The 14,977-nt window shown below is 38.0% G+C and overlaps 1 protein-coding gene across 1 annotated transcript in view; it reads right to left on the bottom strand.

Moving 5' to 3' along the window:
* Window positions 1-14,977, bottom strand: part of COL25A1 (collagen type XXV alpha 1 chain) — a 298,386-nt gene that overhangs the window by 26,049 nt on the left and 257,360 nt on the right. The window contains exons 19-30 of the mRNA XM_030271602.4: window positions 13,246-13,308; window positions 12,704-12,772; window positions 11,752-11,796; window positions 9,677-9,721; window positions 9,080-9,157; window positions 6,138-6,161; window positions 5,197-5,241; window positions 3,582-3,626; window positions 3,209-3,289; window positions 2,380-2,442; window positions 777-827; window positions 397-423 (exon numbers count right to left, since the gene is read on the bottom strand). Coding sequence (XP_030127462.2) covers window positions 397-423; window positions 777-827; window positions 2,380-2,442; window positions 3,209-3,289; window positions 3,582-3,626; window positions 5,197-5,241; window positions 6,138-6,161; window positions 9,080-9,157; window positions 9,677-9,721; window positions 11,752-11,796; window positions 12,704-12,772; window positions 13,246-13,308 — 636 coding nt within the window. The remainder of the gene's footprint in view (window positions 1-396; window positions 424-776; window positions 828-2,379; window positions 2,443-3,208; window positions 3,290-3,581; window positions 3,627-5,196; window positions 5,242-6,137; window positions 6,162-9,079; window positions 9,158-9,676; window positions 9,722-11,751; window positions 11,797-12,703; window positions 12,773-13,245; window positions 13,309-14,977) is intronic.

Below are 14,977 nucleotides of genomic sequence, written 5' to 3'. Positions count from 1 at the left end.
ACTGGAAGAAGCAGGAGATACAAGAGAGCATAAATGAAGACGGTTTATCTGACTTAATTTTGCAAGCCTGTAACATGCTTCTGTATTCCAAAGTAATTCTAAGTGCAATGGTAGCTAGCCCATAAACAGGAAGCCAAATAATTTAGTGCCACATTCCTAATATTCATACAAAAAATGGACTCAGCTGATGCTGAGGGAAAATACTACTCAGAAACAATCACAGAAAATTTAAAAAGCTTTTAAGCTGCTGATATTAAAATCTGCTTTAAGGTTTAAAAATATCAGAAATGCTTATTAAATTAGGTATGACAAAACATAGCTCCATGCATTCAAGAGCAAAGCATGACACTTTGCAGACATAAAGAGCTCATATATTCACAACAGATATTAACTTACCTTTGGGCCAGGCAGTCCATGAGGTCCCTGAAATAAAAGTAACATTCTTCATTATGAAAGCACACCACAATTTTTTGGAGTTTTTGCTTTGTAGGGACGCAAATTACCCCTGTATTTCTTTACCCTCAAAAGAAATGCAGCTATCAATGAAGCAACAGTAAGCACCCAACTATGAGGAGGAACCAGACCACCAGTATGTTAACAATAACATTTTTTATTGTTTCTGCACCTCCTAAGAATTTTAAGACATGCAAAAAAGGTTTCCAAATTAGGTCCCCTCTTCAATGGCCACATATTCTCGTAGCACTTTTAGTAATCAGGCAATAAAGTGGCAAGAGGGCAGAGACTATTTCTAGCCCCTCTGCTCCTCCCAAGCTTACCATGGGGCCTGGAGGACCATGTGGCCCTGGTGGTCCAGGTGGTCCTATCATCTGCAGATAAAAAACAGTGGTATTAAATCATGCAGAGCAAAGAACTCCCACAAAAATACCAGAAGTCAGGCTGACCCTTGTTGGCAAGCACTTACAAAAATATCTATGCAACAGTGAACACTGACAACGCATCTAGACAGGGCTTTAGGAATTATTTTGATTTGAAAGACAGGGTACCCAAAGTGCAGATCTGCCTGTGCCATATGGCAGTGTGCCTGTCTCCAGATTCTTATTCCTAGGGTCTAGGATACACTTTAAGACACTATGGGGGAAAAATAATAAATCCCCATAAAACAAACAGTACTGAGAAGGGACACTTGAACTTTTAATATTTTATGGTATGTGCTCTGTAGCTCTCTCTTGTACTACTCATTCTACAGAGCTAGAAGGTGATGATGTGTTATTTTATTCCTCCTCAACACTGACGACTGGAAAAGATACTAAATTCAAGCTGGGCTTTGGCGCAATTTCAAAATTGCCCTTTGTCTCTCCTTTTATTTCATTTAGCCCACTTGTACCAAAAATTCTCTGAGGTCATTAAAATAGGTAATCGGGTTGCTCAGCATTTAGTGCACGCATATTCTGCACTGGCTTTCTATGTTCCTAACAAATGCATGGAAAGAATTTCCTGATGATATATCCATCTTAAAATCCCCTCTCTTCCTGGATTTAATCCCAATGGGTAGCTGCCATAACCGGCAGAGTGGCAGCAAGGATGCTAATTCAGGTCTCCAGACTCATGCACTGCTGTAGCAGCCATTGGTGGTGGCAAGAGCAGCAAGAAGCCAATTGAACTGTAAGACAGACTCCACCAGCTTTGAGAGCTCCTGAAAACTGTAAGTCTTCCTTCAAGTGAAAGTAAGCAGAACAGGATGAATGAAATAGTGAATTAATTTCTAACAAACTAATCTTCTCATAGAAAGAAACTCAGAGTTGAGGGGTGCCTCCTGTGTCCTGTGATGGCACAGGGCAGCCTCTTTGGCTTTTCAGAGCTATGGATTTGTTACTAACCTCTGCTTTAAAGTCTCTCATTTTACTGTGCTCTGATAATGAAAATCACCCACACCATAAAGGTATTATGTAGGAATGTCTTTGGGGGTTTTGGGCTTGCTTGGTTTTGTTGTTTGTTTTTTAATGCCTTTACAATGCTTTGAAAAAAAAATCAGGAGAATGTCTGGTCTCATACAACTAGCTTACTACCCTGGGTCACATATCTGAAGTCAGTCTAGTCTGGTTCTCACTGGACTGTCTGAGATTCCCAGAATATAAGGTGTTGAGAGAGACATTATGGTTTGTTTGGGTTTTTCCTTTCTTCCCCATTTATCTTTTGATTCATTACAGAGCCAGAAGGCTTTGACTGAAGTGAGCAGGAGTTGTTCACAGTCAGAGCAGAACAGGAATTATAGCTTTAAAATATCTTAAACTGTATTTAGCTCTATGACCAGAAGTCTGTTTATTCTCAGGAAAGATCAGTCATGAATATCAAGTATTGCTCAGAATCAGAAGCTGGAGAACCATTTCTGGACCTCTGTATTACATTGCTAAGACTTACTGAAGGACCTTGGGCACCAGGCAAACCAGTGTCTCCTTTTTCACCTTTCATGCCATTGGCTCCCTAAAAATCATTACAAAACAGCATTTATAAGCAGCTTTAATCTTACTAGCAACCAATCTACAAATGATAATATTTATTGGCAAATAATTATAATTTTAAAAACGAATAACACAGCACACATATAAAGGAAATACATTAAAAATTTCTGGCAGTACTTTAAAAATAATTTTAACTAATATAAGCATATGCTTTTATATTGATAGCTATCAATTGTGCCATGACATTTATGACAATTCCTTAAACTGGCAATTCCTTAAACTCCCATTCATGATATTGTACTATGGACACAATTTTGAAATTGTTTCTATTTTTTTACTATTTTTTACTTTCTGAGAAATTTCATGTGTATGTATACAAATATATATATATATATATATACAAAATAGGAGAATGCATTCCATAAATATTCATGCATTTTTTATCTCTCCTCAGTCTAAGTCACCTGAAATTTCCACTCAAAACATAGCTCCTTTCTCCTTGCCCAAGTTGTCCTATATATTACAAGAGAGGTACAACCTTGGTCAGCCTGCCAACTAATCTCTTTCTTCCTGACACAGTATTTTTTTTCACTGTAAATGGAATAAAAAGTTCTGACAATCTTACACTTCCTCCTAGATTTGCTGCGAAACAATCTCAGCGTTTTCTCCCCAGTTCTGTCTGTCCCATTTGCAATTTATCAGCACTGTTGGAAATTGCTGATAATGAAGAGAGAAAAAAAATAAAAGATTCTTTTGCTAAAATGAATTAATTAATTTTTCATACTCACTGGTAGGCCAGGCAGTCCAATTCCTCCCTTTTCTCCAGGCATTCCAGGATCACCTGTGTCGCCTTTTGAGCCCTTAGGACCCTAAAATATGGACTTATTCAGTAAGTCATGTAAAATATTACAGACATCACCAGAATTCTAGCTTTGATCCTAATAAGCAGAAGTCATGGGCATGTTATATCTGTGCTAGTAAAATGCAGATACTATTAGACCGCAAAGTATGCAGCAGCACTATAATGATCTTTATTAATTATTATAATCATAATACTTAGATTATGAAAACTAAGTTACAATTTGGAACCATGGAAATATCTCTTAAAACAACCTATGGTTGCCCACATGTTTTTCACTATATGATTTAAACAAAATATACCTGCTCTCCATCAGCTCCTGAAGCTCCTGGGGATCCTGGTTCGCCCTGCAACAGGTAAGACAGAACTGGATTATCCCAACTGCCCCAGACACTAGAGGAAAAAGCCAGTGAAATTCCCATGATTAACAACAACAAATAGAGAATATTCTGTCAAAAGCATATATTTATTATCTATATTAAATAAACAGTCCACCTGATTATGACATTTCACAAACTTTGGGTTGTATAAAAGTCAGACAAGTGCATAAAAAGAAAGGAAAAACGTGACAAAATCCAAGGGGTTAAAGGACTCCAATCCAATGGAAATTTTGCCTGCTACCAGAGTAAATACAGAATCACACCTCTCAATTTATGTAAGGCAGAGATAGATTTCATGGGTTTTTTCCCTATTATAAATCACCCAGTGAAGGAGCTCACATTCACCACATTGTCTTATGACCAGTTCCTGGGTACCATTCTCCAAGGGAGCAAGTTCTGGTGAGGCAAGGAATCAATGCCATTAGAAACAAACTCCTGTGATATTGAATTTTGCTTTACATTGTAAATGTTGAATGAGAATGCTCACCTATATAAAGAAACACAACCTCTTTCCACACTCCAACTTCTTGTTTTACTACATACTCCATGTTGCAGAATTTCTGGGTAGATGATAATGCAAAAAGCAATTTCTGCACACTTCACTGTATACTCTACTATCAATTTTCACATAGAATAAACCTTGTTTCTCACTACTTCTCAAAACAATGTACATGTGTATTGTGATGTATTTCCATATGAAATACTGGCTAAAGTCTAAAATTGAAATGTCTCGTATTGTTATTGTAGATGCACATATTTGCTCTTGGAATAGCATAGAGACACTGGGAGAAGATGAAGTATCTAGTATTTAAGAAATAGGAGAAGCACCTCAACTACTTAAAAGCATTTAGGGAGAGTCCACTAACTTCAACACTTCTTTTTTGAGTATAGACAAATTTATTATTTAAATTTTATAGAACAGGGCAGCATATGGTACTCATTGTCTCTGTGTGGGCTGCTCACTAACCCTTCTGTACTACTTGTAAGCACCAGCCAGGTGGTATTGGCAGGCTTGGGTTTCCAGGCAGGCTCCTGCCCACATGTGTACACTGTAATTTTTACTGACATTAGACAATACTGCACTTATTTGGGTAGGTGCGCCTGTGATTGAAAAGCTGCATTCACATGCACTTACATGGTGGCCAGTGGTCTTGCAGACAGTTTTGCCCACCTCACTCCCAATAAGCTGGAATTCAGGCATGGGAGCCACTGTCTGGTTGTGTGGTTGTTTTGCAAAGTCCTAGGGAGAAACCTCAGTGCTGATCCCTGAGTGAGATGCTTCTGTGCTCTTTCAGTACTAATTAATTTTGCTGGTCCTTAGTTAAGCATCTCTGTGTGGCAACTAAACAAGTCACCTATTCTGGAAAGCTACATCTCAAGAATCTGGGATATAAAGTTGGAAACATGCTGTATTTGTTAGATTTACAGTTTAAAAACTGTGCTGGAAGGCTCCATCTACCTGTACACATACATAATTTAAAAAAACCCAGAAAATACTCCACCCTTAAGATGCAACGAGTAAAGTAAGGAAGATCACCTTTGGCCCTTGCAGCCCTTGGGGTCCCGGTGGTCCTGGTGGTCCCTAAACAGAATCACACAAACCTCTTAGCTTTTAAATAAACTCCTGAAGAACTTGCATGTAAGCAAAGGGTGAATGTTAATACAGATACTGTAACAAAACGGGTTAGATTTTTAACACAAAGGGAACCAAGACTAGTTATGGACAAGTTGTTAACTTATGACAGCTCTCAACAACCACAACATTACCACAAAAAACAGTGTTAAAATAACAGTACAACTCATATTTTATAATAAAGTACTCTGGTCCTATTGATGAAATGGCACTGCTTCCCCTAATGGAAGGGAGACCAAAACCCAATCATATTTGCCAGCCCTCACCACCTGATCCAAAACAATCTGAGACCAGGAGAAATCTCCAACCAGTTTTAAAGAGGATTCTGCTAAAAGATGCTAAGTGAATCTGGGGATACTCAGTGCTTTGTGAAATTGCCATGGAATAAGATATAAGCATTTCTTTCATTTCTACCTCAGGCTGTGGACACAGTGTCATGTATCAAACACTGGTCTGGATGGTACATAGTGGAGATGCTTTAGAAAAAACCCACAACATGTGAAAATCCCCTGCATTAACACAAAGAGAGGGTATGTCCAGATGGGAAAATACGACAACAGCAATCTTGCAGAGAAGAACTTGAAACAAAAAAGAATGTGCTTTCCCAGTCTCGTACTTAAATGAAGTTCTGCCATTAATTCAGTAGGAGCAGAATTGGTTCCATTGTTGGCTTTCAACAATGGGTCCTGTGCTATGGGAACACCAAGCAAAGAAGTCAATAAATGTTATGATGAACCAGGGTGACATTGAATGAAGACATGTACTCAGCTAGCAGAATTACGAACGTGCTGCAGCACAAAGAAGTTCTACGGCGCACAGTAAATCATGCAACAGTAATGAATTACCGTGACAGTCAGGGTGGCAATCCTCTGTCGGCAAAAGGTATTAACAAGAGTTGTCAGTAGCAGAATTAAACAATGATACAAATAATTCTGTTTGCTACAGTTATAATCTCCACAGAACCTATGCTGCATGTGGGAGACACCATGCCTTCAAAAAACATGACTAAAACCCCTGTTATTTTAACTCTTGGGGTTGTATTAGCTGCTTGGTTTCTGTTGGAATTACATGAAGGCAGTACTTTTGTACAATGCAAGAGATCAAATAAACAATGACTAAAAAGCAAAATCTAAGCAGAATACTTCAAAAAGGTAAGAAAACATAATGGGTTGGTGTCTGAAGTCGACGAAAAGACTACCCCTATGTTTTGTAATGTGCAGGATTTGCACCATTGTTCAACTAGTAAATACGACTCCTGGAGTGGAGCTGTAACATTAATTTTCATATAAAAATGCAGTTCTAAATCCAAAACTGTCAGTCTACCACCCGGATATGTTTATTACAATTCTACTTTGAATTCTTGGAAAGACAAAGGATGTTTTCATCATGGAAGAAGGCAAAATACCTTGACCTGTCAAGGGACATTTTTTGCCAAAGAATCTAAAAGCAAGTGGAAAAGTATTAAAATGTAATTTAAATGCATGTCTATATTTTTAAACAGAGTAAAACCCCTATATATTGAAGCTCACACATACTTTTCTTTTGCATGTGAAGAACTTACTGGCCTACATGGAACAAAAAATATCTTGCTTTTGTAATAATTATCCAATGTGCAATAAAAATTTGCAGATCTTCTGTTTTAAGCTGTAAAATAATCTCCACATCTCAGTGCAACAATACGTACTGTAGGCAAAGATCTGGAGCCTACTCAATACAAAGTACCTGAACAAAATTGTTTTCTAACACACAGCTTTTATATACTCATATTCTTTAATATACTCATATTAATTTCCATTTCAACATATGAGTGGAAATATATCCTGAACTCTAAAAATACTGAAAAGTTCAGGTATGAGCATATCTAGGTATGAGAACCTAAAATAACCATTGCAAAGAACTGTTTACAGGTTCACAGCAATGGATCCCTTTACAGTGGCAGATATTTTAATATCTAATGCTGTAGTTCCTATGAAGGTCAAACTTTTGAAACTACTGCTTTTTGCCCTGAGAAATTCTGCAGAATAGGTCTAAAGAGCAATTTTGACAGAAAAGAATTTTGTATTTGATCCTTGAAGTGAAAGCCACATACTCTCAGCAGGGGTCTTGCTCAAACCATGATGACAATTTTAAGATTGCACATGAGATTGAATAGGAGGCACAAGGCAAAGTAACTAAATTGCTAGACTGCTTCATGATCTATTACTGAATTCCAGCATGAGACAAGCAGTCCCTAGCTTGCAAACTGTGCAAGTTCACAGTCCAGTGCTGAACACTGAAGTTCTCATGTGCTTTTGTGAGAGAACTGCAAATCTCGGAGCCCCTAAGAATTTGGCACCAGGAGACTTAGGAATGGGTGTTTGCCATCTGAAAGGACTGAGCTGGATTTTGCAAGGATATTTTTGACTGATCCTATATAATCTTACTTACACCCTCCTTGCACAGCCACTCCCATTAATATAGATTTTTTTTGCCCTGGATCAGAAGGTGATGACATTTGGAATGTTTTGCAATGGGATAAAGGCTTTCTAGAATGTTTCAAGTACTGCAGAAGGTTTTAGTCCACTTTTAAGGCTTCTTTATATGCTGCAGCTTTTCTGAGGAAGCTTGAAAGTAACACTGATGCCAGAGTTACAATACAAAGACAGAATATAGGAGATACAGGGGCTAAAGCCCCTGCTAAATCTCTGTCTGGTAATACACCACATGAATTTCAGGCTACTTTAGGCATGTAACTTGGACAGGGATTTATATGACTGAAAGTTGTGTGTCTGAAGTCCCTTACAAGCTGACCAAATGAGGCAAACATAATGCAGAGCCTAACAACATGTCTATGCAGACCTCCCCACGGACACAATGAAAGAATGGACTCAGCCTTAGTGACATACAAGGCTTTTAGATTTTAGTAAAGGCAGTGAGATTTTTTTTTTATTTTTTGAAAGTGTCTTGGAAACAGAATGACTGGTCAGACATTTACCCACTCCCACTGCGTAAATGTAAGAAAAAGGTTCAGCAGCTTCAGTGAGAAAGTGATCAGATGCACAATGAGCCAAATCCAGTCTTCAGTTTCACATAAGCAAGCCATTCACTTTGGTGGAGTTATACTGCACAGAATTTGCATCTGAGTATGCTGCAATGTAAACCACCTTGACTGCAATGACATATGTCATCTTGGTCCTTTGCTTTTATGCAAACACTCATTCATTCTTTTTGTAACCCCACTTTAATCCTCCACACCAGTCAAAATAGGTTTTCCAGAAACGAATAAGTGAGAAGACTGGTGCTTGGTGTACTTAATGTACTCAAGTTGCTGATTGAATCCACAGCTTGCTAATGGAACCATGTTATATTGTTTCCAAATCTCAAATATTTTGCTCTTTGCATTTTACAAGAAGAGGAGGAGGAAAACAAGGAAACCAAAGAACTGTCAATATTATAATACATGAATTGAAAAGCAGACACTTCTGTTGAACCTGTGTATGTGGTTTATTACATTAATTCAGCACTAAACACCAAAGCCAACAATGAATTCGTTTCATCCTGATTAGGTGATGTCAGTAGTCTCCAGGGAACATGAAACTAATTCACTCAGCTAATTTGTATCAGGGAAACAGTTTTTCTAGCACAGAAAACCTGGTTTCCAAATATAGACAGCGATACCTGATTAATAAGCTCAACAATTTTGCACACAAAATGTTTTAAAGCTCTAGGCAAAAGAGAAATACAATGCTGTCAAATGATATTTCCCCAGACCAGACTAAGCCAATTCAGCCTTGTTATGTTTGCATACCTGCAGAGCTTCATGGATATTTCCATTATAATCAATTATCTCTGTTGCACCTTGATCACCCTTCTGTCCAGGTGGTCCCTGTAATACATTTTCCATTACAATTGTGAGATAACTGCTAAAGACTATTTTAGATTCTTAACTACTGACACCTGCTTTGACTTGACTGTGTGGCGTTAGACTCTAACTGTACTTGCAATGTACTACTACAAAACACAGAATTTAAAGGAAAACATTTTTAAATAAAGATAAATAAGCAAGTCAGTACAAAGTGACTTATGCTGCAGTGGGAAAAGAAATACATAAAACCTCTGAGAAAAGACATTTAAGGATGTTACTACACTCCAGTTCTGTATTGGCAGCGAACAATGTCAGAACACCTGGCTTGTAACATCCTGCCCAGAGAGTGTGGATTGGAGATTCCTCCAAATAGTGGCAAGTGGTGTCAGTCATATTAATGTCAGTTAGCAGCCATGTTCCAACAGTGTCAAGTGCCCAATTTCACCCGGAGTTCTAACTAGAATTACTGCTACAATTTTAGTTCACATGGACTGAATCTAAGGGTACAAAACAAAGAGCTGAGATGAGAAGTAGACTTACCCGTGGACCTGCAGATCCTGTGTCACCTCTCTCACCTGTATCACCCTATGTAAAAATGATACATAAAAAAACCAGATATGTCATTTGACAATATATCACATAGTTCTTCCCTTTTAAATATGTTTTCTTACATTAACTGGTTTACAGGGTTTGTCATCCTAAACAGAATGTGAACCTTATTTAATGAAAGGAAAAAATCCTTAAAAATCTGTGTACTGGTAGAATGGACAATGATGCATTTGGTTCTGTGTGAATATTAGAGTAATGTATTGGTTTGCAATAAAAAATCACAAAGAACCAAAAATGGGCAGATTACCAATTAAGCAATTTGTGCAACATCCCTATTCTTAATGACACTACTATCAAAAGCTTAAACACAATACTAGAGAAATGAAATTAAGTCTGAAACTAGTCAAAAACATCTTCAAATGTGTGTTTCAAAATATATAACCTTTTCTTTCTGTGATTATGCCTCCACTAACCTTCTGAACTCCCCTGGTCTGAGTCACTGCCTCCCCTACAAACACATCTGTACTATGAGATTTAGAGTTTCCTGATGCCCTTTCTGTGACAGGCTTAAGATCATTACCCGCTTACACACAGCTTTTTAGCCCTGGCTATATGTAATGATTCAAGTAATATGATTCAAACAATGGAGGGAATTTCAAACATGTATGCATTCATATCCCAGCATCCACAATTCATTTCACAGTCACTTTCATAGCAAGGTCTTATATTTTCATTTTAATGTTACTCAGAATTAATATAGGTAAAAACTGAAAATTTTGCTCCTGTTGACAACTAGAGAACTTTGGTAAAGTCAGGAGAAGAATGATTAATTCACCAGTGGTAGCAGAACAGAAAACTTTCTGGTAACAGAAACCAGAAAACCTTCATAGAGCTAATGAAGGTATATGGAGAGCAGGCTGGTGGCAGGGCATAATCAAGGTTGTGCCATCTGCCTTTCCTTCCAGTACTGCTTTGGCAGAAGCTAGTGAACATTGGAACTGCTGAAAAATTAAGTTCCCTGCCACTAGATTGACTACTGTGGGCCAGATTTTCATGCAGGTAAAATGAAAATCAACATCCTTTTTTGATAAAAAGGGTAAAACGAAAATCTATATCCTTTTTTGATAAAAAGTGAATTAAAGGGGATATCTTTATAATTTTGGTGCAGTGGGAGGTGCCCAGGTACTGTAGTCAAATGAGAGGCTGATTTACTTTTCTGCTGTCACTCTGATACTTTAATTCCACTCATCAGTTCCCTTGCCTTCCTACACTTCTTTCTGGTGGGAACGAATGAGGTTAAATGGCACTTGTTTAATGACATCCTTAAGCACTTAAGGCCACTCTTCAAGGATCTTACAAGTACTGCAACCAGTATCACACCAGACTACATTGTCCTGTCACCCTTATTCTGACAGTAGACCTGTCAATGACTACCTACACAAGTACATTTTCATCCCTCATATAACATGAAGGAATCCAGTGGGAACAGTATTTGCACAGCAGATGAAGTCATAGAAAAAACATATTTTATCTCTCCATATATGTGACCCAACTATATTTGTAGAAATATAAATGGGTGGAAAGATATGATCAAAGTCATCTTTTTAAAGCAGGTAAAACAGCAACACAATCAACAACTCCTGCCTTTGTAAGACTTCTGACTGTCGTATCTCAGCCTGCAGCACTTGGAATACCTCTGATTCCCAGCTCACCAGAGTTTGGATCCATAAAATTATTGCAAACCCATGACACCACAGCCAGGCATTGGGTCTTGGCATGTGGGGAGGACTAACACACATCGGTGACACAGAGAGAAACCAATTTGCATAAAGAAATCAACAGCAAAGTGGAATGGATGTTATAACAGAAAAAGGATTAGAATCACAGGATTCAAAACCCATGTGACTTGACTAATTTTTTTGGCTAAAATTGAAGGCCATAAGGTTTCACTTATAAAGAACACTACAGATTGTTACAGGTTCTTTTAAAGAGAAATGTTACAAATAATTGATCCTAAAAATCATCATGTTAATTAGTCCCCTAAAGACAGTTTCTTTACCACTAACCTTTGACCCTTTGGGGCCTCTAGATCCAGGTTCACCTGTTTTCCCCTGTTTGAAGAAAGATAGGAGAAAAATGATAGAGAAATGGGAGTGCAGAGAAAAAGAAATTAGTCATTACTAACTACAGTTTGGAACAGCAGAAATACTTTATATTGATATTACCAAGCTAATGAATTTTTAAAGGTATTTATTTTAATAGCACCCAGATGAATATATTCTTTAACACCAGAGTGCAATGGTTACAGATTCCACCCTTCCAAAGGAAAAGTAGTATTGGCATTAGTAAAGACAGGCATCATTATCACTGGTTTTCAGGAATGAGATATGTCATTCCATTGCTCCTGAGAAATGATAGCCAAGAGATAGAGAAGATACTTAAATATTCTAACAGAAGGAGATTAAAATATAGTGTTACCACAACTTCTTCTCCCAACAGTTCAGGTGAATACAAACTAACTGGCAAGGAGTCCAAAATTAACCTTATTGTTTTCAAAATGCATTAGGAAAGTAAAACTTGATAATATCAACACCAAGGGAAATACTAAGACAATGCTAAAAGTAGTTAGACTGATCTCTTTCTTAGAGAGTTAGAAAACAGCATGCAAAATGGATTTTCTCTGCATTCAACTGCTACAGTGGTCAAAGAGTTCAAGCTTCAGTGCTGAAAGTTAGGGACCTGGAGGTCAGTACTTCAGCTGGAATGAATTAGGCCAATTCCGTGACAGTGTATGTAGGTAGTGTCTTTACTTTGTAGACCAAATAAAAGTCCATTCAGACTAGAGTTTCACAGCTGTGAACACAAAACTGCCATTGTCTTCTGGACTGCAGTAGAGCATTTGACAGCATCTTCATTTAAAAGTTCACTCACCAACTTTTGTTCTACTTTTCAGCAGGCAAAGACGTGTTCATAGGTGTAAAACTTACAAAACATTTCCAATGTAAAAATCAGACTGACCTTTGGTCCAGGGATTCCAGGTTCACCTCGCTCACCCTTCCCAACAGGGCCTGCCTCTCCTCTGTCACCCTATTGCAACAGACACACATATATCACAAAGGGCAGCCCTTAGCACACTACCAACTCAGCAGGACCAAAGAAACCAAGCCAACAGCAAAACCAGTGGTTTAATCTATCTGTGTTTAAGAATCTGGTGCACAGTTCTACTTCCTGCACACACGTTCAAGCCATTTTCCTAAAAAAAAACCCCACATTTATGAAAAGACAGCTTCTGCAAACATGCCTATTCTGCCTCTTGAACAACTAAATTTGGGGATCCTAACATGAAAAAAGATGACTTACTAAATTTATGATTTAATATCTGTCTTCACAATTTTTGAGGGCACCAACATGAATATCTATATATCTATCTCATAGCACTGGTCCATGACTTTTCCCATTTTCTCCAATAGTAGCCTCAGTCTCTGCTACTTGCTGAGTAAAGCTGAATTTGACATCAGCTCAAGGGGCTTCACACCAGAGCGTTGGCCCATTACCCTTACCTTTGTTCCTGGCAGCCCTGGCAACCCAGGTTCTCCTTGTGGGCCAATGAAACCTGGTTCACCCTTCAAAGATACAATATGAGAGGGTTATTTATTTAGCAGTATGCATTCATAATAACACGAGGTTATTTTGGGTGGTATTTTCCCCTGTACTGCTTACAGCTCTTCAGCTGTGATGCAACAGTTATACAGAAGTACTTTTTGTCATGGGTTACTTTCACCAGCATGAATTCCTGTAACAAGCCACCACACAGCAGATGAGATGCAAATGAAGCAGAAGGTGTTAAAGATTGGGTTTATGAAGTTAATGATGGTTAATATGCAACCTGGTCTGGACCATAACACATCAAACTATTATCAAAGCAAGTCTGAAGGCAGGAGGAGAGATCTGAGTGTTCCTAAATTTAAAAAGGGACAGTTCATTTCAGTGATGTGTTTTAAGGTGGTTTCCTACTGCAGCATGTGAATAGATGGGCAGGAATGCTGTGTGACAAAGCAGTGACAAATGGAGATGGTACTGTTTTGATGTGTTGTGTCTCCTTTCAAGTCAGAGACCGGCAGTCTCATGGTACTTTCCTTCCTCCTTCTGACAGTAAAATACTGCAGTTCCCTGCACCCAGACAATTTCTTGGGCTGTGGACAGCTGGGAATGAGACACAGCTCTCCTCATTCCCTCTCTGTTCTGCCCCCCTCCTTCCCATTCAATTGTACAAAGAGGACAGACAAATAGCAAGAATCAAGCAGAGTTGCAGCAGAAGCAGCACTGAGCAGAAGAGTAAGGCCATATTTTATTATCTCTATCCATACCTGAAGAGAGACAATGCAAGATTTACAAGCCATACACTTTCCTTCACAAACTCGCCTGAATAAGCCTTCCTGCTATTTAATCTTGCATTTTTTTCAGATATATTTGAACCAAGAAGATATATCCACAGGCTATTGTAAATTTTAAAATCAGTTATGTAACCCAATTAATATTTATTTAATTAGCCTTTTTGCAATATCCCTGAACTTAATGACTAAAAATTACCCATTAAATGCCTCTTAAAATAGCTAAAAGACCAATAGATCATAATCCTCTAGTGACATCATTACTGACAATATGCAGAGACAGTGCATATGAGCAGTTGAATAATATTTCTCTTCATCTCTTCCCCTCCTTAGAAATACAGGTATGCTGCACATGATGAGCAAATTAGGAAGTGTTCTTGCACATTCATCTGTGCTCTCATTAGCAATCCATCATTAACTGTTCAAAGCCAAAGAAATCTTCCCTGTGGTTATATCAAGGATGACAGCAAGCTCCCAGAGACCTCCATTTAGCTTATAAAAAATACAAGTAAATAATGAGCTTTCTCACATGAAGTTCCAGCTGGCCGTGATTCAAAATATGGTAAAGAAATAAACTGAGACAAACATGTCACAGAGAAGCAAGTGGGGTTTTCTTTTTGCTCTCATAAGAGAAAAAACTTAAGAGTTAATATAAGTCTTTATATTAGTACACAGCAGCAAGAGTAACATAAGGTTGTCACTGCAGATGGAAGCACTTTTAATTTCAGCAAATGAAGAACAATGCTGCTTCAATAATTTATTTTAGAATGAGAAGGTAGTCAACAGCCCCATGTTGTTTTAATACTAAATTTGCCTGGGCTAATTTTTTGGCCAGCTTATTATGACTTCAGGCAGAAAAAAAATGCAGTGACTACATGGTTCTTTTCAGTGGTAAGGCTTA

Source organism: Taeniopygia guttata, chromosome 4 (assembly GCF_048771995.1).
Source record: "Taeniopygia guttata chromosome 4, bTaeGut7.mat, whole genome shotgun sequence".
Classification (NCBI taxonomy): domain Eukaryota; kingdom Metazoa; phylum Chordata; class Aves; order Passeriformes; family Estrildidae; genus Taeniopygia; species Taeniopygia guttata.
Note: the sequence above shows the minus strand (reverse complement) of the source record. Positions and strands in the feature narration are given on the sequence as shown.